This window comes from Genypterus blacodes, unplaced genomic scaffold, assembly GCF_046128005.1.
Source record: "Genypterus blacodes isolate CSIRO-AG114 ecotype Tasmania unplaced genomic scaffold, CSIRO-AGI_Gbla_v1 ptg000263l_1, whole genome shotgun sequence".
Taxonomy (NCBI): Eukaryota; Metazoa; Chordata; class Actinopteri; order Ophidiiformes; family Ophidiidae; genus Genypterus; species Genypterus blacodes.
In genome coordinates, this window is record NW_027467055.1 from 121,245 (window position 1) to 143,724 (window position 22,480).

The window sequence follows — 22,480 nt, forward strand, 5'->3', positions numbered from 1 at the left end:
AAGCTGAGGTCCAATCCTATAGTGTCGAGGCTACTTCTTGTTGACTCACGACAAGATGAAAAGGGGGTCTGTTTAGGAGGACCCCGTGTGTGTGAGGGCTCGCGCGTGCGTGTGTATGTGTGTGTGTGTGTGTGTGTGGTTGGGGCATAGACTCCAAGGAGTGCGATGGGGGATTCAAGTTCAAGTTCGTCCGTGACAATTGCCTCTCCACGCGGACACTGAGAGCGATGAGCTCCGTAAAGTAACTATCACTTATGGGTCTTTACTCGTTTCCCAAACTGCACGCGCGTGTGGGTGTGTGTGTGTGTGTGTGTTTGCTTGCGCGTGTGTGTGTGTGTGTGACCCTTTTTGGAGAACAGTGCTGCAAATCCTCTCTCTTCTCTTCATCTGTGAATGATCGTTAATATGCCGCTGTTTCCTCAATTCCAGGAGGTGTGATGGTGTCATCGTTTTCCTAGGTGTCACCTTTAATAATCAGTAGAATTATACAGTTTTAACATATTTGTACTATTTCAACTTTTTGTCTCACGCAGCTCTGGTTTACGGTGCTTTAATATTTGACTTTCTAAATTGGGAAATGATTTAAAAATGTCTTTAATCTGAAGGCCTCCCATGACCAGATGATCAGATTTGGGTTCCATCAGATTTCAGCCTTAATTGCAGGTGATGAATGGCATCTATGTCATTGCTGCAGCAGGATATGTAAATCGCCAAATAATGATATTAAAAGCAGCAGCCTGCATCTTTGTGCTGGAGGTAATTTAAACATGTTGTGAGGCAACAGTACCCTCTATTGGCCCAGTCAGGAGCCAATCCAGACCCGTTTAGGGGGCCAGACCCTGTTATTCTTCAGGATTATTTTTAGAATGAAGTGTGGCCTCATTAATTGGCCACTTAATTTCCAAATTCAAGAGGGTCTTTGAACAGCGGACCAGGTTCACTCAATTAATAGCACTGATGGGCAATAAGTCCACACCTAGTTCAGTGTATTCATTAAGAGCTGTGCATTCGCGGTGTGGGAATGAGTGTGTGTGTGGCCCTAGTTCACTTCACAAAAGGCATTGTTTTCACCAAATCGATCTATAATTTGGCTGAAATGCCTCATTGAATAAGAATAAAAACCCTTCCTATACGCAGATTTAATGTTGACACCGTCTCCTTGTGGATCAGTGGATAAGTGTGCAGCTATAGCAATACATTTTATAGTGTCCTATTAATAAAATATGCCGGGCAATTTTAAGAGCATTAGAAGTTTGATTGCTTGGGGGCAGGCCTGGGGGACTTTCAGGACAGTAATTATTTATATAAATGAAATGTCATCTCAGCTCTGGCTCAAGCACACCAACCCTCCGCTGACTTCACGTAGAAACAGTAAAGCACAACAGTAAAGGCCTGTCACACACGGCCCGGCGTGTTGTTGAAGCATATTGCTTTGACTGGAGCGTGTAAATTTGCTACGTGATTTAACATTGAAATGTATTCTTTTTGCGTGGGGGCCAAGAGAGCGGCAGCAGCAGCGGACAGTGAGGGGAAACATTATCCTGAGTTCAGACACACTCTCTTTGCTGTCCCTGCTGGCTGCGAGCAGCTCCTTGATCCTCACCCATGGGTTTCTCAATAATACATCAATGTCTCCATTATAGCTTGTATCTGCTGGCTCTGGGCAAAAGCAGTTTAAGACGAGTTGCACAGGGCCAACATAGCACAAATACCCCAGCTTGTGGACACAAGAAAGGTTTTAAGCCCAAAGTGTTGCCTTTAAGGAGACATGCATCTCCTGTGCTAAGTGCTGTTGATGTATGAGAGATACCTGAGTGAGTGGAAACACTGCAGGGCATTCACATGCACAACAAATGAGCACACGCCAGAGACACATTTTAATGCGTGACCACTGACTTGTGGAGTTTCTGACAAATTATGAATATGTTAATGCATAAGGGAACAAATATAAAGTCTTACCTTTGAGCTGGGAAGCATTTGAAGAAGAGCAGTGGCCTTGCAAATCAATAAACAAAAGCATCTTGTATGCAGTTTGATGACTTCAATTCTGGGTCACAACCTTGATCACATGGCATGTTCTTTTAATTTTTCACGTCTTCATATTACTCTTACTTGTTCTTGCTCACGTAAATGATAGAAAGCCATTGATATAAGAGATCCTTCGCATGTGCAAGGATACTGGACATAATAACTCGCTTAGGAATGCAAAAAAGGATGCAACCTTCTTTAGAGTTAAGAGTGTAAACATGTTAAAGTAGCATTTTTTTGATGTTTAACCACAAAGTGACAAAGAACCGACACAAATGATGAAAGGTCCACGCCAGGACAGCCTGTGGTTATATGAATATTGCTTTGGGATTTGCTTATAGTCAGAGCTTCATTATGCTATGTTTAATATTAATAAAGAAAGTACAAGTATATATTATTCATAAGCTGATTTACTGAGGATGGTGTGTGTGCGTGAGGCATGCGTGTGTGTGTGTGTGTGGACTTGAGTGACAGATTGAGATGCTTCCTCGCTATGGGCAACGAGACACGGCTCTTAACATTTCTACAGGACACATCGGGACAGTTTCTCCCCCAGTTAGGAAGATTTGTCCGAGCACGAATGAATATATAATAGATACAGATTCTAAATTCTAATGTTGAGGCAGTAGATGATTCACTGCAGCCTTTCTGTCCAAAGTGAGGCTGGGCAGAGTCTGTCTGTTTACACGCCTGTGTTTTACTAAGACCCATTTGAATCTTCTTCACACCTTTAGTAGCCTGGTGCTTTGATATATTTTAGAGCCTAGACATGCAATATCCTATAGATATGGATGTTTTTTCAGAACCTTTATGCTTAGTATATGTTAATCCTAATTCTACTAATTGTATCATGCCATTCTTAGTTAAAAACGTTCATTATTATTATTATTATTATTATTATTATTATTATTATCCATTACTTTGTCCGGATGTGTGTGTAAGTGTACTGTATGTGGTCCAAACACACTGCATGACTTCAACCAAACACTGTGGCCAACCTTGTTGTTTGTCTCCCTCTAGTGGACGTTATTGACCACAGCAATATGTTTGGAACGGTGATCGTTTCATTTTTTTTAATATAATAATAATATAAACAGAGATGATGTAACGAACCAAATGCTGAATAAAGTAAGCAGAACAATATAATCTAAACAATTAACTACAAAAACGTGGGTCGTGGTGTCGTCACCGAACAGTAAGTGACGTAAACCGTAATGGCGGTGCCCTTGTTACAATGGGCACTGTTGTGTATCAGTCGTTAGCCAACTTGTTGTGAATAACGGCGGACAGCTCGCACAGCTTTCAGCGTTGAGTGGTTTTTTTTCTCCGAGTCCACATGTTAAAGGTGAGAGTCGCGCTGCGTCACAAAGCGCTGGATGCCGGCAGAGGCGCGTTAAAAGCGGGTTTGACGCCTGCTAGCTTCGGCGTGTAGCCTCGAGGTTAGCTAGCCACGGAGGCTACAGGAGGAGACAAACACCTGTTTAGCAACTGAGTCTGTTTACGGCACATTTATTTACGCGTTTTAGTGTTGTGTAACAGACGCAAGCTGTAATAATAATTATAATAATATTCAGTTAATATTCTGGTAATAAGCGGAGTGAAGCAACCGGAACTAACTTCTCAGATGCGAAGTTGGCGTAGTTGCCGTAAAGGATTGCTAGCAAACTAATTTTGTTTTGATAATTAATACAAATCATCCGCTGTCATTAATTTTCCAACTTATTTACTTAATGTCCCGCGGTTTAAGTTTTTGCTGGTATCAACAGCGATTATTTATCAGAGAATGAATGAAAACATGTGTGCCAAGTCAGCGAGAGGCCGTGCTATCTAGTGGCCTCAGCCTGAAAGTGTTGGCAGCCTCTTTAATCGACTCCAGGTGTCGAAAACAACAATATTTAGCTCCTAAATCTTACATTTAGAGCCGTAAACGCGTATGACAGTGACAGCGGTGGGTTTGTTTACTACTTTTCTGTGTGTGTGTATATGTGTGTACAAACTGTGTGTTGTTACCGTCCAGCTCCGCATGTTCATCCTCTGTTGCTTCTCCTCAGCTAATGAAGGAACTCAAGGAGAACTCGTCCATGGGGGGACAGCCGATCCTGGACCACATCAAGCCCTGCTGGTACTGGGACAAGAAGGACCTGGCCCACACCCCGTCTCAGTCCGAGGGCCTGGACCCCGGCACCGAGGCCCGGTACCGCAGAGAAGGGGCCCGCTTCATATTTGATGTGGGGACCGGACTCGGCCTGTATCCTTTAGTTTGTGATGAATGAAGTTGATCTGTGTGTGTGTGTGTGTGTGTGTGTGTGTGTGTGTGTGTGTGTGTGTGTGTGTGTGCCTGTGCCTGTGCCTGTGCCTGTGCGTGTGTGTATTCTGAAGTGATTTCCTTATCTACTGTCAGACATTATGACACTCTGGCTACCGGCATCATATACTTCCACCGCTTCTACATGTTTCACTCCTTCAAGCAGTTCCCCAGATATGTAAGTTCACTGTTTACATCTGTCTTACTGCTATAGTTCAGGAGTGGTGTGATGTGTGAGGCTGGAGCGTGAGGAGGGGAAAATCATCTGAAGGGTGTTGAAGTTTGAGATGTTGACGTTGTGATCTGTGTGTTGCCAGGTGACGGGTGCTTGTTGTCTCTTCCTGGCCGGGAAAGTGGAGGAAACCCCTAAGAAGTGTAAAGACATCATCAAGACGGCTCGCAGCTTACTGAACGACGTGCAGTTCGCCCAGTTTGGAGACGACCCGAAGGTGACGGGCTCTTTCTCTTTGAGTCGTGAAGCAGCTGGGAGAAATCTTAATCTGTCTCTGGATGTCCTAACATGGGAGCGGTGTGTGTGTGTGTGTGTGTGTGTGTGTGTGTGTGTGTGTCTGCTGACAGGAGGAAGTGATGGTGCTGGAGAGAATCCTGCTCCAGACGATCAAGTTTGACCTGCAGGTGGAGCACCCGTACATGTTCCTCCTGCGATACGTCAAGCAGCTCAAAGGTGAGAGAGATCGAGGAGGAGGAGGAGGGGGGGAGCGCGCAGATTCTACCCAGTTCAGTTCATTAGTTTGAATGGGTTGGAACCCAGAGCCTGCAGGATGTGACCTTGGTGTTGAAAGTGAACAGAATATTTAGAATAACTGGGTGCTGATATTGTGATGTGTTGTTATTCCAGGATCAGTGAATAATCTGACTCTTCTTTGTTATTAAAGGGGAGAAGAATAAAGTGTGCAAGGTGCTGCAGATGGCCTGGACGTTTGTGAATGACAGGTGAGCGTCTCTCCCGTCAGGAATAAGACCCAACAGCCTGAAGACAGCACACACACCTCTTCAAAATGTCTATCCAACATTTTTACCAACCAAACTGACTGAGTGTATCTTCCCCCGTCTCCCCGCCCAGCCTGTGCACCATGCTGTCTCTGCAGTGGGAGTCAGAGATCATCGCCGTGGCCGTCATGTACCTGGCTGGCCGCCTCTGCAAGTTTGACATCCAGGAGTGGACGGCCAAACAGTCGTCGCGGCGATGGTGGGAGCAGTTTGTCCAGGACGTCCCGGTGGAGCTGCTGGAAGGTGAACCGAGCGCTTCACGTCTTCTCTTACAAGACTGAAGACCAGAGCGCTTTATTCAAGATGTGTTTGTACTTTCTGACTCTTTATTTTCCCTCTCAGACATTTGCCACCAGATCCTGGACCTGTACTCCCAGGGGAACAAGCCCATCCCTCAGCAGATACAGGAGAAGGAGCGTCCGCCCGTTCCTCCGCTCCCTGCCCCTCCCGCCCCGCAGGGTCAACCGCCGGCTGTCAACCCTCCTCCACCGCCCCCAAAGAAGACTTCTCCTCAGAGTGGCAGCCCGGCACGGCAGCTCAAACGCACGCACGTGAGTACAGACCGGGAGGAAACCCTCAGTGCTCCTACAGGAAGCACGCCATCTTCAGTTAGACCTGTGATTATGGACAAACACAATGTAACTCCATGTATTCATTTTGTTTCAGGCGTCCCCTAAAGAAGAACCAAAGGCTCCAGGTAAGTTTTCCGTGCTTGGTTTTAATATTTTCCTAACATTGAAGCCTCCAGCAGCGTTCCCACATGTCAACACTGAGGCTGTGTGAGGCTTTTGCCTGTCATTGATCAGCGTCCAATTTGACTTGCAGAACTAGTCGGGTCTAAGATTCCTCGCCTGGAGAGCCCCATGCCCCCCCTGCCCACATCGCTGCCGCCCCCCGGTGAGTGACTGAACACTTTCTACCTCCACTACCTCCTCCAGGCCATTTAGGGAAAATGCACAGAAGAGTGATTTGGGTTTTTATGTCGTCTCCACACACGCCTGTTTCCATGTCAACAAGATAGGGGTCAGTCCAGGTCAGGTCTTGGTGTTGTTGCCTGTCACCATAGTAACGTAGCCTTGGGTCATCTGTAAACCACACATTGATGCAAACATTCTTATTCTCCAAATCACCAATCGACCACTGATGTGTAGTTCACTCTGTTAACCTGAAGGTGTCTCTGTTTTCTTCTCTCCCCCTTCAGAGCGTAAAGCTCCGGTCCCGGCGCCTCCGGCCGAAGTGGAACCGTGCATCGAGGCGGCCCCTCCACCCCCGCATGCTCCGCCCCCGCACCAGCCGCCTCCCCTCCCCCACCGCCCCCCTCCGCCCCCGCCCTCAAACTACATCATGTCCACCAGCAGCTCCTACATGTCGGGCGAAGGCTACCAGAGTCTGCAGTCCCTGATGAAGACAGAGGGGCCCTCCTACGCCATGCCACCCAGCTACGGCCCCCCGATGCCCCCGTACCACCCCCACGCTTACCCTCCGCCCAGTGCGCCGCCTCCACCCCCGCCTTCCTCCTACCCGCCGCCTAACCTGGCCCCGACCTATCCGCCGCCGGGCTACAACAACTATCCTCCGCCGCCACGCATGCCGCCAGGCCACGTCCCCCCTCCAGGTATCGGCCTCCCCCCTACAGGGTACCCACCTCCGCCCCCCGTGCCCCCAGGACAGTCCCAGGTGCCCCTGCCCCCGCCGCCCGGCATGCCCCTCAACCGTGGAGGATGGATGAGATGAGAGGAGGAAGAGTGGGGAGTTTGATAAGTCTGAACTGAGGCTCAGCTGGTGAAGGAATGATGTCACCACTATTTTGGGCAGACTATAAACGGGAGCGCTGGTTCACCTCCAGTCAGAGTTCTGGAGCTGTGAATGAAGTGTGACCTGAAACATGAACTGAAATGGAGGCGCTGTTGTTTTGAGACATCAGTGTTTTGTGTGTAATCCTTCATTTTGTTCATTAATTTTTTGAAGAGGTAAGATGGTACAGTGTGGTACATTCTGCTCTTACATCACTGTTCACTCATTTTTGTTTTTGTTTACCAGAAAATAAAAGATTTCAACTATGTTTTGTGACTTTTTGGTTTATTCACATTCTCTCCAATTCATTCATTGTATAAGAAAGGAAGGGTTCGCTGGTTGAACTTACTTGCTTCAAAATGCTTATGTTTCAGTATTATCTTACTGCCTTGTTACTATTTTTGAGGTGATGCGGTATCTTTCACTGGCGGTGCTCAGCCACCAGGGGGCAGCATAAGTCAGGAACGTCAGGAGTCAATAACACGACAGCGCTTCAAAATCTCATTAAACAACTGTTTATTTTCTCCCATATTTTCTAAAAGTGGCCTATGTAACGTTTTTATTTCGTTTTAACTGCCATATCCATCTGAAATTCTTCAAAAGAAGTTTACAGTCATGCTAGTTACTACAGGAACTGAACATTTACACTGTAGATTCTAGGATTCTGAACTGTTTAAGCACAAAGGCAGAAAAAAAGGAAATACTATAGATGTTAAAAAACAGCAACAACAACTGGGTTCCAAATCAAAACACCATGCAGAAAAACAATGTGGCACATCTCAAATCAAATGCCGTATAAAGTAGTAAAGTTGTATCATGGCTTCAATTCAGTTCCTAGAAAAAAGGACACTTTAATAAACCAAACTTTGATTTTTTTAAACCCATTATTTGAGAGAACAGAGGCGCAAAGCAGAGCAGCCTCAAACATGTTCTAATTTGGAACAAATAACAGTAGAAATGGGAGAGCCTGAGCTGTCAGCCACCAAACAAATGGCTGCACAGTGACTCACAGCGCTCCCATTTCTGACAACCTGGCAATAAATACTTCCACTGGCAAACAGTTTTTGTTCATTCTGACATCAAGGAAGGAAATACTTTTGAGTGTTTTCTCAGGTGACATCTACAGGAAGACATTTATTTCTCTCCAGATGGAACAGAAATAATTCCAGCTTTCGGAAACGTGCGTTTCTCAAACACACCTGCTGAATCCACGACGAGGCCCCGGCTTCAGAACTCAGGGGGAATTATAATCCTCCCAACACATTTTACACCCTTACGTACCCACACTGTTCACAAAATGGTCAATTTAAGACCTAAATGATCATCATCTCAATACTTAGGCCACTTTTTATTTTTACAGCCCTTTTTTTAGACATTAAAATTAAGTTTCTTAAAAGCTTAAAAGGGCCAAACTATACAATTTTAAACTGAGGGCTTTATTATTTAATTTTTAATCTCAATCAAGTTAAATTATTTTCTTATCAATGAAAATGCATCCTGTAAATTTGCATGGCTGTACAAAAAAAGTTGTGCATTTACTTCGAGCACTAACAGTGTTGGTTAGTACGTAAGGATTAATGTGTGTGAGCCCTGAATCAAAGTTCAGTTAAGAGAGCCGAGGCCTGTGCCGCGCGGATCCAGCAGACGTCTTCTACAGTCGACAAACGCCTCTCGACCAGGGCTCAGTCGAGAAAAAGAGGATTCACAGGCAGACGCTGCAGCTGCAAGAGAACCATTCAGCCACACACACACACGCACACACTCACACACACACACACTCTCACACTCACAAAAGGGCAAAGGTAAAGCTGTAGCCCTCCCAACCTGAGAAAATGATTGTCGAGCATGCACACAGCATACAGTTTGAGTTCAATCCACAACTAAAAAGAAGCAAACGTGTCTGTCTAGATGTTTGACTGAGGATGGCCTTGATACGCATTCAAATGTAAAGAGAGAAGGAAAAGCAAGAATTCACCTGGTAAAAGATTCAAAAACTCTGAATTTCAAAAGCAAAAGAAAACCCTGTTAAAGGTCTGGTTTGTCTGTGTTTGTGTGTGTGTGTGTGCTTCTCAAACTAAAACACTTGATCACATGGCCACGCTAGAATACAAAATAGATCAAAAGTAAAATCAACAATAACAATGAAGTAGTGCTATGGTTTTATACATAATATACACAAAGTTAACAGTGATCTCTAGACTTTATTATCGTCGACTCGTCTCGTGAGCAAAAGGCGCTAGGTCACAGTGGGGATTAACACTTTAGATCGCTACTGCTAATTATACTTGTTGACCACAAGGGGGGGCAACACGCGTGAGAGGAGCTAACAGGAGGTGCTAGCAAACCTTATCTGAAGATGCCGTCGCAGCTTTGCCTTCACAAATAGAGTTTTGCCCCTCGCAACCTTTTAAAGTGAAATGCAGAAATTTGGAGGGGAAGTGACGTTCAAACTTGCTCACGTAGGAGTAGCTTTTAATGTAGCTTTTTAGCTTGTCCATGTGTTGAGCGTGCTCTGGGGTTCTACTAGAGACCTGGTGCGGGAAAACACAATACTAGTGACCAAGTTCGGACATAAATTCCATGAATTTGCTGCATTATCACTTTAGGTGCCTGAGACCGCGCTCGTATCGCCGGTGTCCATGAGGCACAGCTCCGCTCTTAGATGGGTGTGTAGCCATAGCTTTCATTTCACTGATTTATACCAAGAACATAATAAAGTGTGGGCTGTTTGTGGAGAGAGAGATCATTCTAAAGCCCCAAGATTATGAAGAGAAAAGTGGTGTGTCGGTGAAACTAGCTGCCAATCGCAGACGAGATGAAAACCTGCTGTACATGCGGTGATGTACGCTAACGAACGACTGACTGGAGGGTCCGCATCCGGTCTGATCAGAGGGTTCTTGAAGGAATGCTGAGCGCTGTAGGCAGTGGGGAGCACGGCATGATGGGCGGTGTAGGCGCAGGTAGTGTAAGGTGGTTTCAGGTGAGTGTAGATCCTGATCTCTCTCCCGCTCTCGGGTTGCCGTGCTACAGAGGCCCTTTGAACTGGTTCCCAGAGAGGTGCTGTCTGATGGACGGCTTTGATCCTGCTGCATCACCCAACTTCCTCCACACCACCTGCACGTCGAGGACGAGTGAGAGAAAGAGAGGGAGAACGCCAAGATGAGACAGAGTGAGAAGGAGACAGAGAAGAGAAAGACGAGGCAGAAGAATACTTTTCTTCCTCAAGACTATAAACTTCTGACTTTGACACACACACACACACAGACGTTACAGTAGAACTATCTCTGTCTTCTCTATCCTGTCCCTGCGAGACCGCAAATCTCTTTGTAGTGAGACAGAGACGGGGCCCCAGAGGGACGCCAGAGGGACCCCAGTGACATTACAGAGGGACTATTGTAGTGCTCCAGAGATTCCCTGGCCTCTCACATACCTCCGCAGGGCCCAGATAGCCCGGCTCTCTCTCTCTCTCTCTCTCTCTCATCAGCTAACCTTTTATCCCAAACCGGGCCCTTTCAGCACTGCAGAGAAGATGGAGGGTGCCACAGAGGGGAGGATGAGGAGGCGGGGGGGTGGGGTGCTCTTTTCCCTGCCGCTCCGCTTTAATTATTCTGACAGCTCAACTACGAGTCTCCTCCTAGGGCTTCCAATTAAGAGTTCGCTTTTGCGACAGGGGCTCGGGGGGGATCGGAGGAGTTAGTGGAGTTAGTGGGTGCTCAGCAGTGAGAGAGAGAGAGAGAGAGAGAGAGAGAGAGAGAGAGAGAGAGAGAGAGAGCAGGGGAGGATGCGGGCCGAACAAACGCGACTAAATGAGGCTCCCTCATTAGTGAAAGCGGCTCACAAGCTAACCTGATTTGCACCCGGACGAAGCGACTGAAAGAACAAGAGCAGCAGAGAACTTTAACGGGAACAATGTGAACTCGGTCTGGCCCCCTGAGCACTGGCTTGTTATGCTGGTCGATTACAAATGTATTATTCAGAGCGTATGTTTTTTTTATCTACAACGGACCAAGAAGTATCTAGAAGTAAGAAATATTGTGTTACTGGAGCGGAACAGAGTCAAGAACAAGAGAGAGAAGACAGGAACCAAGAAATCATTGAGGCACGCTGACCTCAGTGCTGGTGTTTTTGAGACGGTGCTTACTTGAACGTGTGTTTCTTGTCATAAGTGCTGCAATGTTATCTTTATATCTCAGTGTTCTAAAGCTTTTTCCAGCTCTATAATCACTCGGCGACGGCCCTTGGGAAGGGAAAGCGCAGCACTTACGTTGCACATCTCTCGCACGATGGCCTTCTCTTTCTCGCTGAGGTCGTCCTCGTAGTCTTCGGGAACTTGCTTGTCCAGGTTCTCGTGAACCTCCAGCACCTGCGGGCAGAAGAAGGGATTAGATGACGACGACTCTCATACGAACGTTCAAAGCGAGAAGGTGAATCTCATCGTCTCGTCCCGGATGGCGCCGTACCTTCATGGCGTGCACCACGGCCTCGGGCTTCTGGACGCAGGACAGGTAGCCCGTGGCAGGAGAGGACTCGCTGGTCGGGAGTCGACCCGTACCCTGCAGGGAGGAGCAACTTGTCAGTGACGGTGACTGTAATCGCATTGTGCGTTTGTTGTTTCACAGTTGGCGTAAATTTGAAATGAGCGTTCAGCAATAATGAAAACCTTGTTAATTATTCAAGCGGAGACAAAGTGCATTACACAGCAGAGACGACACGATGAGAAAGAGCAGCTGGGGAACGAACGCACAGGAAGTAAAAACTGATCTGACGGAATTATTGTGACTTTAAAAAAATGGATCAAACGTATACAGGACACACACACGGTGATCATGGGTGCATAAGTGTTCAGTCATTTATGGAGGCAACTCCTGGGAATTTGGTTAATAAGAATTCAATGTAAAGTCAAGGAACAGAGTTATAAAACAAGGTACATTTCCATGGTGACATACACATCTGTGCACCTGGAGCCACACCTGCACCACCTGAGCCTAGATTTATCAGTGGATGTTTGATTTAAATTTGACGAGAGCGACGCCTCTCAAACATCAATCGCTCCGTCTTCTTTTTCCGATACTTATTTCCACCCGTAAGTCACCTGTGAGCGATCTAACCCGCTGTGATGGGAGCAGCCAGCCGAGCAAGAGGGACCACAGGGTGCTGGACTCATCACCCCCACCCCCCTGTCAGCTGCACACAGTGGCCCCTCTGTTTGCGACACACACACACACACACACACACAATGGCTCCATTCACAGTGCGCTGGCAGCGGGGCCGTGCATTAGACACAGATCTGTGGCTCCCTTCTCCGCTCGCCAGTGATGCGTTCGGGTGCCGGTGTGAGCCCAGCCGACCCTCATGCCACAACAATAACACACGCATGGAGGGCTTCAGAACACTTCAATAATCAAGCTAACTGTTGATCCTGAGGGTTAAGATCCTGACTCACCTCACAAACTATAGCTGTATTCAAATCTTAAGTGTTGACCGATGAAGGAGAAATTGTCTTTATGCTGCCTGATTAACCCCTTAAACTCTAAAGGTAAAAAAAAGTTCCCGCAGATACAAAATGTGTCGGCCTGAATTTTGGGTAAATCTGTTTAAAATTTATCGAAGTGTTGTTTAGGTTGCAGGGATTTAAATGGAAATAACAAGGTAAGGGGTAAAACTGTGGAAATTAAGGGATTTATTCCTTCGTAATTAATTTTTTTTAATGCATTTAGGCTTTGATTACAATATTATAAATGAGAGGTATACAAACAAAAGCTTTTCAATTACAGTTTACTCTATTACTACTAAAAAATGCAAGTAATAATAATAATTTGTATGGAAAAGTAGAGCTGGGTGGGAGGAGTGTATGGAGTGTTAACTGTCACACACACATTATTCCCTGCTGGGTCAACACGGGTTTGTTTTGTTTAAGCACAGTGAGAAATGTAAAGGCTGAATGAGTCGATATGTAAAATCACTGCTGCCTCACACACACACTCTGCTTCCAGGGTGACAGCCATTATCTCGCACGTGTAAACACTCCGCTGTATCCTCCGCTGGCTGAAGGAGAAGGGTTGGGACAGCGTAGAGCTCCAGGCCGTGTTTGTTTTACATACGGACGTACAGTTAAGGGACGGCTTCCTTGATTCAGACCTCGGAGGAAAGAGGCTCGGACGGTTCTCAGAATAGCGGCGTGTGTTTGTGAGAACGAGTGCGAGATGTTTCAGTTTTGTTTCTCTTTGCAAACTCCCTAACAGTCGCTGACCTGAAACAGAGACAAAGAACTAAATATAAAAGGAGGAGTTTATAGATCAGGAGGGGTACACACACACACACACATACACACACACAGAAAGAGTTCTCTCTCTCTCTCACTCTCTCTCCCAACAAGGGCGTTCTCTCACACGTGTATGAACTTGGGCCGCAGCCAATCAATCACCGTGCAGCTCAACGTGAGTGCGTGTTCCTATTACACCCCGGGTTGCCATGACAACCAGGTCACAATAGGAAGAGGCCGTGAATCACCAGTTCTTCTGTCAGATAACGCCACCGATCCTCTGTGAGTCGCGTCATAAACCTGCTGATCGTCTCCGGATCTGGAGGACGAGGACGCAATTCAGTTCAACATGGTGACCTCGTTCAAAACGCAGCTCCACATCACAAATATCACAAAAAGGTCAAAGATCATGGGTGTTATTGCGCAATACAGAGAAGGCAGGGTTTGACCTGCGAGCTTTGAAGAGTTCACACGTGGGCTCAGGAAGCTGGAGGCCTCACAGCGATTAAAACACAATATTGATTCTCGCAGTGTGTGTGTGCGTGGAGGGGGGGGAGACTGGGCGATGTCGCAGCCCGGCCGCGGCCTTCCTCCAGCAGTCAGAAAACAATTACCTGTCAGGGTCAGAGGTCCGTGGCGGATTGAAGAGGATTATTACTTTCTGACTGTTCAAACAGGCTGCAGGGGGCGACAGAGAGCTGGAGGCCTGGACGAGGAGGAGGAGGAGGAGGAGGAGGAGGAGGAGGGAGGGGAAGGCTCACTGCTTTCATTTTCCATCAGCTCCTCCAGTTTCTGTCTTATCGGTCTAACTATCTCCTCCTCTACCTCCTCTCTCTCTCTCTCTCTTTCTCTCTCTCTCTCTCTCTCTGAGTTTCACTTCTTGTTTTACGTAGAAGATAATTGCTGATTCATAAACAAACAAAACTAGACTCAATAGCAGAGGCACACAAGGAAACGCACGCATGCAAGTTCTTGCAAAACAATTAGCAGTGTCAGTAAGTGTAACATATTTTGACAGTGTGTGTGTGTGTGTGTGTTAGTCTGTGTGAGTGTGTGTGTGAGCCTCCTCGGTACTGACCATGTGCATGGCTTCCTGGCGTTGTGGCAGAGAGGACAGCTGGGACTCAGAGTGGTAGAGGGTCATTCCCTTCCTCAGGGCGCGGAGATCACCTGGGTTACACTGCTGGGGACAAACACGGCCAAACACACACACACACACACAAAATTGAAAATGTAAGGCTTCACTTCTGAAACTATGGATCATGCTCCAACCACGCCTCACTCTCTGTTGAGGAGAGGCCGGTGGATTATAACGTTTACGTGCTTCATTGTATTGATTTACAATCCAATCATCTGTCACTTGGTGTAATCCCACATTCGATTGTAGCCGAGTTCAATCAGAAAGAAATCGCCTACTTCCTCCCTTATCCCTTAAAGTTATATTTTGCATGTGAACCTTCTTAACTTTCCACTATAGGAGAGAACATCTGCTCCTAATTCATCACACTTCTTCACTTCAACCAAAAAATGTAAATCAAAGTCAACATGTGTGTCAAAAATGAAGACGCCAGAGACTCACTAAGTACACACACACACACACACACACACACACACACACACACACACACACACACACACACACACACACACACACACACACACACACACACACACCTGACGCGTAAGAACTGTAACAAACAAGCCATCAGAGTTTGGGCCTCATTAGCAGCTGAAGACGTTGCCTTCCTGTAAGCAGCCTGCAGAGCGAACAGGGCGACGCCACCGCTCGCTCTGATGTTCCTCAAGTGGCGCACGAGTGTTCCTCCGCTCGCGGCGCAGCGTGGAAACATGCGTGACTGCCCGGGAGCTCTGGGGCTATAAATAAACTCAATCAGCTCTGGGCCTGTGCATCTATGAGAGCATTGTTTGGGCTGCTCCTGCATGATCTCTCTCACTCAAACACATACAAACACACGAGCAGGTGAACACACACACACACACACAGAAAGACACAATCAGCATTCTCTTCCTCGTCTCCGTCCTCTGATTTCACCCTCTCCACCTCTCCTCTGCATCTCTCCTTTCTCCTCTAACCTTTCCCCATCTTTCCCTCGGCACTTCTCGATCCGCGCTTGTTGTTTTGTTTAATCTGCGGCTCGGCCAATCGACACCGTTCTGTGTCCTCCCTGCAGGCCGGGGCGTGGAGGCGGAGGGACGAAAACAAACACCATCCATCAGCCTCGTAACAAGAACGAGCGAGAACATTGAAATCAAGAGAAATGAGAGTCAGATGTTTGGCAGCATCGCCTAACCTAAGATTTCTCTCCCTCCAAACTTTACTTCCACCTCGCCCGCCCCGCGTTGACCTTGAACCGCCGGGACCCGACACGGCTATTTGTTAGCCGAGACAGGCCGGGCCCTCTGCAGGCTTTTCCCTGGCTAAAGCTAGGCCTCCTCGGCGTTCCCCAATCCATCATGATGTTCTCGGTGCTGACGGGGAGAAGCTGTGGACTTCATGCATCAATTCCTGTTTGAGTTATGAGGGAGCAGAGGTGACGCGGCGCCCTGCTGCAGGAAAACAAGGATGCGAGCTCGGTAATCTGAGGGAGAGACGGTTTGCTTTCTCATGCTCAGGTTAGTATCTTAGGATGCTTTTACATTTCCAAGTTCATTCAGTTAGTATCCACGACGAATGAAAGACATAAACAGGTTAAAGCATTTAACCTTTATTGATCCATAATGGAGTAACAACAACGTTCCAGTGACTGAGATCGCATTTTAATTGAAGACGTAAAGTCGATACATCAATAGATAGACGCCCTTTCGTCAAAGCTTGCAGATAAGATCAATCAGTCTGCAGTTTAATGGCTGCGGCGTCTCCTGGTGTAAACTCGAGCTGTCACATAAATCATTCAGCCCGCTCACGTGTCGGTGATAAAGTGGCAGCGAAGAACCAGCGGCTCTACGGGAGGCGAGGGGGCGGCTGAAGGGAAGCCAGGGCGACGATCAAAGGATAGAACGGTGTCAATTCGTGTAGGGTTCGCGACCCCACGTGCCGTTTTTCGTATTCCACCTTATCGCCGCCATCCCCGCTCGCTTTGGAACATTCAGAAATCCTTTTAGCCCCGCTTGTTTGTAGGGTCAACATTCCAGCGATAAGAGCCCATTGTTTCCCTCTGCCGCAGTTTCAATGGGCCGGTTTCATAACAAGGGAAGTTAGGCAACACGTCCGCCGAGGCAAACAATCCACCTGCTGCGCCTCAGATGCATCAGTGAGAGAGAGAGACCGTTGCACAAGACGGACACGGGGACGCCGGCAACGCCTCAGTCCAGTTGTGACTGTTAAGTATTGAAATGTCAAAGAAAGAGGAGAACAAGGTGATATTTGGAGACATTACAGACGTTCGTTCGTTTGTGCGATCCTCATTTACATTCACACGCCAGTTGTCGGCCATGCATTAAAGATGCCTGGATCCACCTGTCACCCCCCCCCCCCCCCCCCTTTAACGTCAATTATTCAGCCCACCAGACGTCCCGACAGGCCCGGGACAAGCGAGTGTCGTTTTACGCACCACAGCACAGATGCAGCCTTCATTCACCTCAGGTACAAAGGTACCAAACACCGACCGTGCCTTGCAAAACAGCCTCAAGGACGAAAACACACAAAAAAACACATTCCTTGCCAAGATGCCCCCCCCCCCAACACACGCTCAGTAGCTTAGCATGCGAGCAGCAAACAGGAGGAAGAGACGCATTAAAAGCAAACACCTGCACAATGACGCAATCTAGGTGTTGCTTTTATCGTGTCCGTCCCCTTCGTGCGAGACGGCGTCGGGCTACGAAAAGCGGCGAAACTCCCTCCACCAGACACAGAGCAGAGAGTGAAACGAAAAGCGTTAAGGAGCGACGTCCGGCCGAGTGAAGCAGCGTTTAAGAGAGAAGCCAGCAATAGGTGGCATAGTCAGAGAGTTACCTTCTTCACCGGTATCTGTGATAAGCTATAGCGGCTTTGAGCCTGGGGAGAGAAACACATGTTGACGTGTTGTGATACACAGAATCGATGTTCACACAGTAGAGAAAGTTTATTTAAGGGGAATGTTGAGTGTTACTTAACCCTCTAAGCACTCACATTTAGAGGATCATGATCTGTGGATGCATGTATCTATTCTACAGACTACAGCTCGTCTATAGAACCGCTAGGAGACGAGTAAATATCTGCAAAAAACACTCCAAACAAATATCAGTGATCTATTTATAATCGTAAACTTAAATAACAAACCTTCGCATCTTAAACGTTTTAAGTCGCAGCCTTTAAAGAACGTTCACATGGTGCGTGGTGATGAACGCTCGCCGCCAGACAGAATGTGTGCAGCCTGTAATTGCGGCACTTAGAGGAGTTAATTGTGTGGTTCATTGAGGTTTCATGTCAGCGATTCCCGCCTACACTATGAACCTGAGGGGGGATCGTTATGAAACTCCGACTGCACTGTTCACGGTCTAGCACGAACCCCAATGAAGTGAAGCGGACGATGAATCAAGGAAAGACGTATTTTACAGGAATCGTCGTTATCTCTACCGTGAATGCACCTCTGGAGGCCCGCATGTGACCTCCTGCTGAACACACACACACACTCCCCCTCACCGTCCGCTCACACTGCCAAATTTGGGGGGGGAGAGGTCAGGGAAAGGTCAACGTAGGGAGAGAGGATTCGCTCCGTCACTGTCACTTAACACCTCTTTCTTCCTCTCTTCCCTGCTCTCTGCTCCCATAATTCACCTCTGGGGATGACATCACATCCCACTTACAGGCAGGCAGCCGTGAGGGGAGGGCGGGGGTGTGTGTGGCGCCCAGCAGCTTTATCTCGTCACGGCAGCTTGTTGCACGTTTTTTTTTGGCCCAAGTTTGGAACGTGTAACTTCAAATCACTGCAGGTCTTTGAAGCTTTATCTCGTGAAGCTTTATCTAGTCATCGCATATTACTGGACTGAGCGAATGCTGCAAATGGTGTCTGTAACCGACAGTGTGTGTGTGTGTGTGTGTGTGTGTGTGTGTGTGTGTGTGTGTGTGTGTGTGTGTGTGTGTGTGCCTCACCTGTGTGAGAAGCTTATTGTTATCATCCTCCAGGATCCGCACTTTAGACTCCAGCTGTCTGATGTAGTTGGAGGGGGAATCTGGAGGAGAAAGAGAAAAAGAAGCGAGGAAGAGCGATTAGCATTTCAAAGACCTGGAGGGGCAAACAGCCGGGGCCGGAGCGCCGGAGCCAAAGGGCCGCATAGAGCTCTTAAAGGTTGCCGTGCACCAAAAAGAAGAATTCTTCCTACGAGGGGGTTTACGTCACGGATAAAGCATGGATATGGTCGGAAGCGTTTAAATCATCCCAGCCGCCGTTTCCACTGTGATTTTCTGCTTGGAAAGCCGAGTGGTTACACTTTAATGCATCCAGACCAAAATGGAGAGCTGGAATTTTGTTATTGTAGGGTAAAATAAATACAGGCTAGGAAATAATTATATATAATAAACACTTAATCAATGAAAACTTGACTGCAATACAAGAAACACACAGAAACACAGAGAACAGTTTTTGTTTTTGTATTTCAACAGAAGCCATTTGACTCAACTGAAGAATTTTCCAAAGCAGACTATCATCACTCCACTGATCTGACAGCACAGAAACACTGAACACTGGAGACAGAAGGAGGACACAGAGTCAGTTTAGGTGAATTTCATTATTGATGCATGAATTCGAGAAACGTGAGCTCATCAATAATGTCACACTAACACAATGAATACTTCAGAATTATGAAAGTAGGCTATTTCTAGTGAGGGATTGTTTTCCTGAAGCAGCCCAATCAAATCCCTCTCATGCAGGACAAACGCTGCCATGTGCTAAAGACATTTGTTGCAGCTCTGTGTCAAAAGGTCAAACGGTGACCTTTCCCACCGGAGTGTCACCCCCGTGCCTCGCCACGTTTTACTTGTGTTCAAAGCTCAGAGGGAGAAGATATCAAAGATGTTTCCGTCTGCTACTACTGTTTTAATCCGGGCAGCCTGGCGTCGCGTTCCTGTTCCCTCTGCTAAAACACAACTCAACATGAAACTTGGATCATTTTTGCGGAGTTCAAACTGGGGGCACCTCGTCTCAGCGAGGAAGCTGAGGCTCAGCTCCGCTCTGTGGGCGGCACGGAGCCTGTTATCTGAAACAGCGTGTTTAATTCTCACTGACATCAAAGCGAAACCACGCGACTCGTCAGGAGGAGAGAGAGCAGCACACACACACACACACTTTTATACATAATTGAGTCAAACAAGTCTAACCAGCCCTGTAAAACTCATCAAACTGCTGTAGAGTCCAATTATTTCAGCACTCTGCACCAGGGGGCGCTCTACTGCACACATCCATTTCATTTTATTTAATATAACATTCCCATGATAGATCTCACCCACACACACACACACACACACACACACAAATTATACATTATTAGTGTCTCTTTCTCTTTCTCCTTTCAGCTTGTAAATTAAAGTGATTTGCATTTGTGTTTAACAAATGAGACCAAATGACTTTACTGCCCCAAATCCAAACTGCGGTGCTGTTAACGAGCACTCAAGTGATCCATCTCTAAGGCTTTAGAGCGGATGGCAGCGTATGAGACCCCAGCAGGCCCCTAAAGGCCCATTTACGGTCATTTATTGGCCCCTTGGCTTTTCAGGAGGGGCAACAGAGGCAGACGGGCCCCCTGGTCAGTGACGGCTATATGAGGAGGGACGGCTATATGAGGAGGGAGCGCTGGCCAGGGCCGCTAATCCTCCCTTCCTGCCTTGTGACCCTCTAATCTGGATTCATCTGCTGGCCTGACCTGCCAGCCAGGTCGCAAGCCGATTAACACGGAGCCTCCTCAGCCCCAACGCCAACATCGCCACGCTCGACCGCAGAGAGGGAGGGAGAGAGAGAGGGAGAGACAGAGAGGGAGATGTGGTCTTGTGTACATATCAGTTCTTTTAATCTCTTTAGCACCAATTTAATAGAAAAGGGAGGTCAACAACCCTAGATTGTAATCAAAAAGTGAATAATTCTGCATTTACACATTATATTTGAGCAGACATGTGGATTATCTGTTTACATTGTGGATATGAAATATATTCTGAGAGCAATGAGACAAAATGTGAGTTTATGTTAGAGGAGCTAAAGGTACAAGTTGTAAAATGTCCTCCAGAGAGAACGTTTGACTGGAGACACGACATCATCTCCTCTCGCTTTCATCTGTGAGCTTTGATTGGACGTTAAATCCGTGTCATCACCTCGGCATCACACGCATGACGTGATTAAGTGTAAATATGTGCAAATATGCTTGTGTGAACATTCCCGGGAACACACACACACACACACACACACACACCGTGTCCCAAAACGTCTGCATGCCCTCCCCCCCCACACACACACACACACACATTTATATGCATGCAGCAGGGATCGTCTCTTTAACACAGAGCCGTCCTGGAGGCAGAGGGGTCAGGCAATTAAACCGTTCTCTCCGACTCCCCCGCGGCTCCTGCATCCTTTCATCCCTCCCTCCCTCCCTCCCTCGCTCCCTCCCGCTCTCGTCCTCTCCTCCGCTCCGGTCACACGGGGGTCTGTCAGGGCCGAGCCAAAACAAGCCGGGAGACGGGTGACCTGAAAACCATCTCCAGGCGCAGGAACAGGAGCAGAGGAGTTTGAAAGTGTCCGACAAAGCGGAGAGGGGAGGGGAGCACAGAGAGGGTGGGGGGGAGACCTCGTCTCTACAGGCGTCTGTGGGCTATTTTTACCCTCTAAAAAGCTGCGTCTGCCCGATAGGACGAGCCGACGCGTCTCACTGAGTGTGTGTGTGTGTGTGTGTGCAGAAAGAAGAAAGAAAGACAAAAGGTGACGCAGGCGGTGGCGTGAGTCCGTCCCTCTCTGTGCACGTCGGTCTCTATCACATCAGCCCGGCCGTGACCCACTTCCAACCGCCGCTCCCCTCCCCCGCCCCCTCCCCTCTTTCATCACATCCCTCTACTTTAACTTCTCTCCCTCCTTTTTCCAATTTTTCCACCTCAGATGAAGCAGAAGCAGCCCCTCGCCTCCATATTGCCGGTTTCTTCTCTGTTACTTGTAACGCTCGTCTGTCTCCCCCCCGCCGAAAACACAACGACTTGGTTTGACCCTTTTCAGGTCGCGACCTGTTGGTCTTCATTCTTCACACGCAGCCCCGTCCCCTTTTGTCTCTGATCGTCCTCCAGTCTAGACACCGTGTCACACAGTGTCTGGGAGTTTGTCAAGTCAAGTTAGAATATTGAGACATTTTTACTGCCAAACGGAATGAATTACACATCAAAATTTTTCCTAAAATGCAAATATAAAAGAATACAACTGTAGAACTAATGTGTGAAGAGTTTACGTCTCTCACCTCTTGTAAAAACAACCTATTCCTTGCTAGCTACAAGCTATCATTGAGGCTACAAACTAGCATAACATTCCTGGCATTACTGGACAAAATGTAAAACCCGAAAGACTCGTCTCGTTTCACAATTAATGGAAACTTGGCAACTTTAACTCTAAACAGGCTGCTGTCATATTGCTAGCTTGTATGTTGGACTGTGCTGCGGTTGTTTACATACAGCGCAGTCGCCAGGTTAGCACATATCAACTGCAAGGAGGCTTTTTTTCAGTCATATTCCTGGTCGCCTGAAGGGTTTATTCCATCATAATTGCCAGTGACCTTTAAAAGCTGTCATTTTAGGATCTCATAACATCCTGAACTTCCTTTTACATTTCCCCTCCTCACATACTCGGCCTTTTGTTTGTTCGTTCCGTCTCTCCGTGTCACACCCTCCCTCCCTCCCTCCCTACTTATCATCAAATCCCAGTATCGGCCCGTCGGGTGGGACCGGGTTCATCGTAGGTCAGCGGCGGCCGGGAGTATCGGGAAGCGCTGAGGAACGCTGGGAAAGGGGGGAAAGTCTCGTCTGGAGCAACTGTACCGCACATGTAGAAAGAGAGTGTAGAGGTCTGCATTACATCAGACAAGTTGGAGTGCCATCATCATGTGTTCAGGTCAGA

At 47.5% G+C, this 22,480-nt stretch overlaps 2 protein-coding genes across 6 annotated transcripts in view; one reads left to right on the forward strand and one right to left on the reverse strand.

Annotated features, from left to right (window-relative positions):
• Nucleotides 1-47: 47 nt before the first annotated feature.
• On the forward strand, nucleotides 48-7,404 carry ccnk (cyclin K). Of its 2 annotated transcripts, none has more exons than XM_076171663.1 (11): nucleotides 48-241; nucleotides 4,080-4,276; nucleotides 4,430-4,511; nucleotides 4,651-4,782; nucleotides 4,913-5,018; nucleotides 5,230-5,287; nucleotides 5,418-5,587; nucleotides 5,687-5,895; nucleotides 6,011-6,041; nucleotides 6,170-6,241; nucleotides 6,546-7,404. In XM_076171663.1, exons 2-11 carry the CDS (start codon nucleotides 4,083-4,085, stop codon nucleotides 7,076-7,078), a joined length of 1,587 nt encoding a protein of 528 aa, XP_076027778.1. In that variant the 5' UTR covers nucleotides 48-241; nucleotides 4,080-4,082; the 3' UTR covers nucleotides 7,079-7,404. The 2 variants fall into 2 exon arrangements, with proteins under 2 accessions (XP_076027778.1, XP_076027777.1); XM_076171662.1 differs by lacking the exon at nucleotides 48-241 and adding an exon at nucleotides 3,233-3,373.
• A 249-nt stretch (nucleotides 7,405-7,653) lies between these two features.
• Nucleotides 7,654-22,480, reverse strand: part of ccdc85cb (coiled-coil domain containing 85C, b) — a 37,425-nt gene continuing 22,598 nt past the window's right edge. The window contains exons 3-8 of one of the 4 annotated variants that reach the window (XM_076171654.1): nucleotides 18,493-18,572; nucleotides 17,374-17,415; nucleotides 14,479-14,580; nucleotides 11,599-11,691; nucleotides 11,403-11,501; nucleotides 7,654-10,252 (exon numbers count right to left, since the gene is read on the reverse strand). In XM_076171654.1, coding sequence (XP_076027769.1) covers nucleotides 10,163-10,252; nucleotides 11,403-11,501; nucleotides 11,599-11,691; nucleotides 14,479-14,580; nucleotides 17,374-17,415; nucleotides 18,493-18,572 — 506 coding nt within the window. In that variant the 3' untranslated portion in view covers nucleotides 7,654-10,162. Of the gene's footprint in view, nucleotides 10,253-11,402; nucleotides 11,502-11,598; nucleotides 11,692-14,478; nucleotides 14,584-17,373; nucleotides 17,416-18,492; nucleotides 18,573-22,480 lie in introns of all 4 variants that reach the window. The other 3 variants (XM_076171653.1, XM_076171656.1, XM_076171655.1) reach the window with 3 other exon arrangements.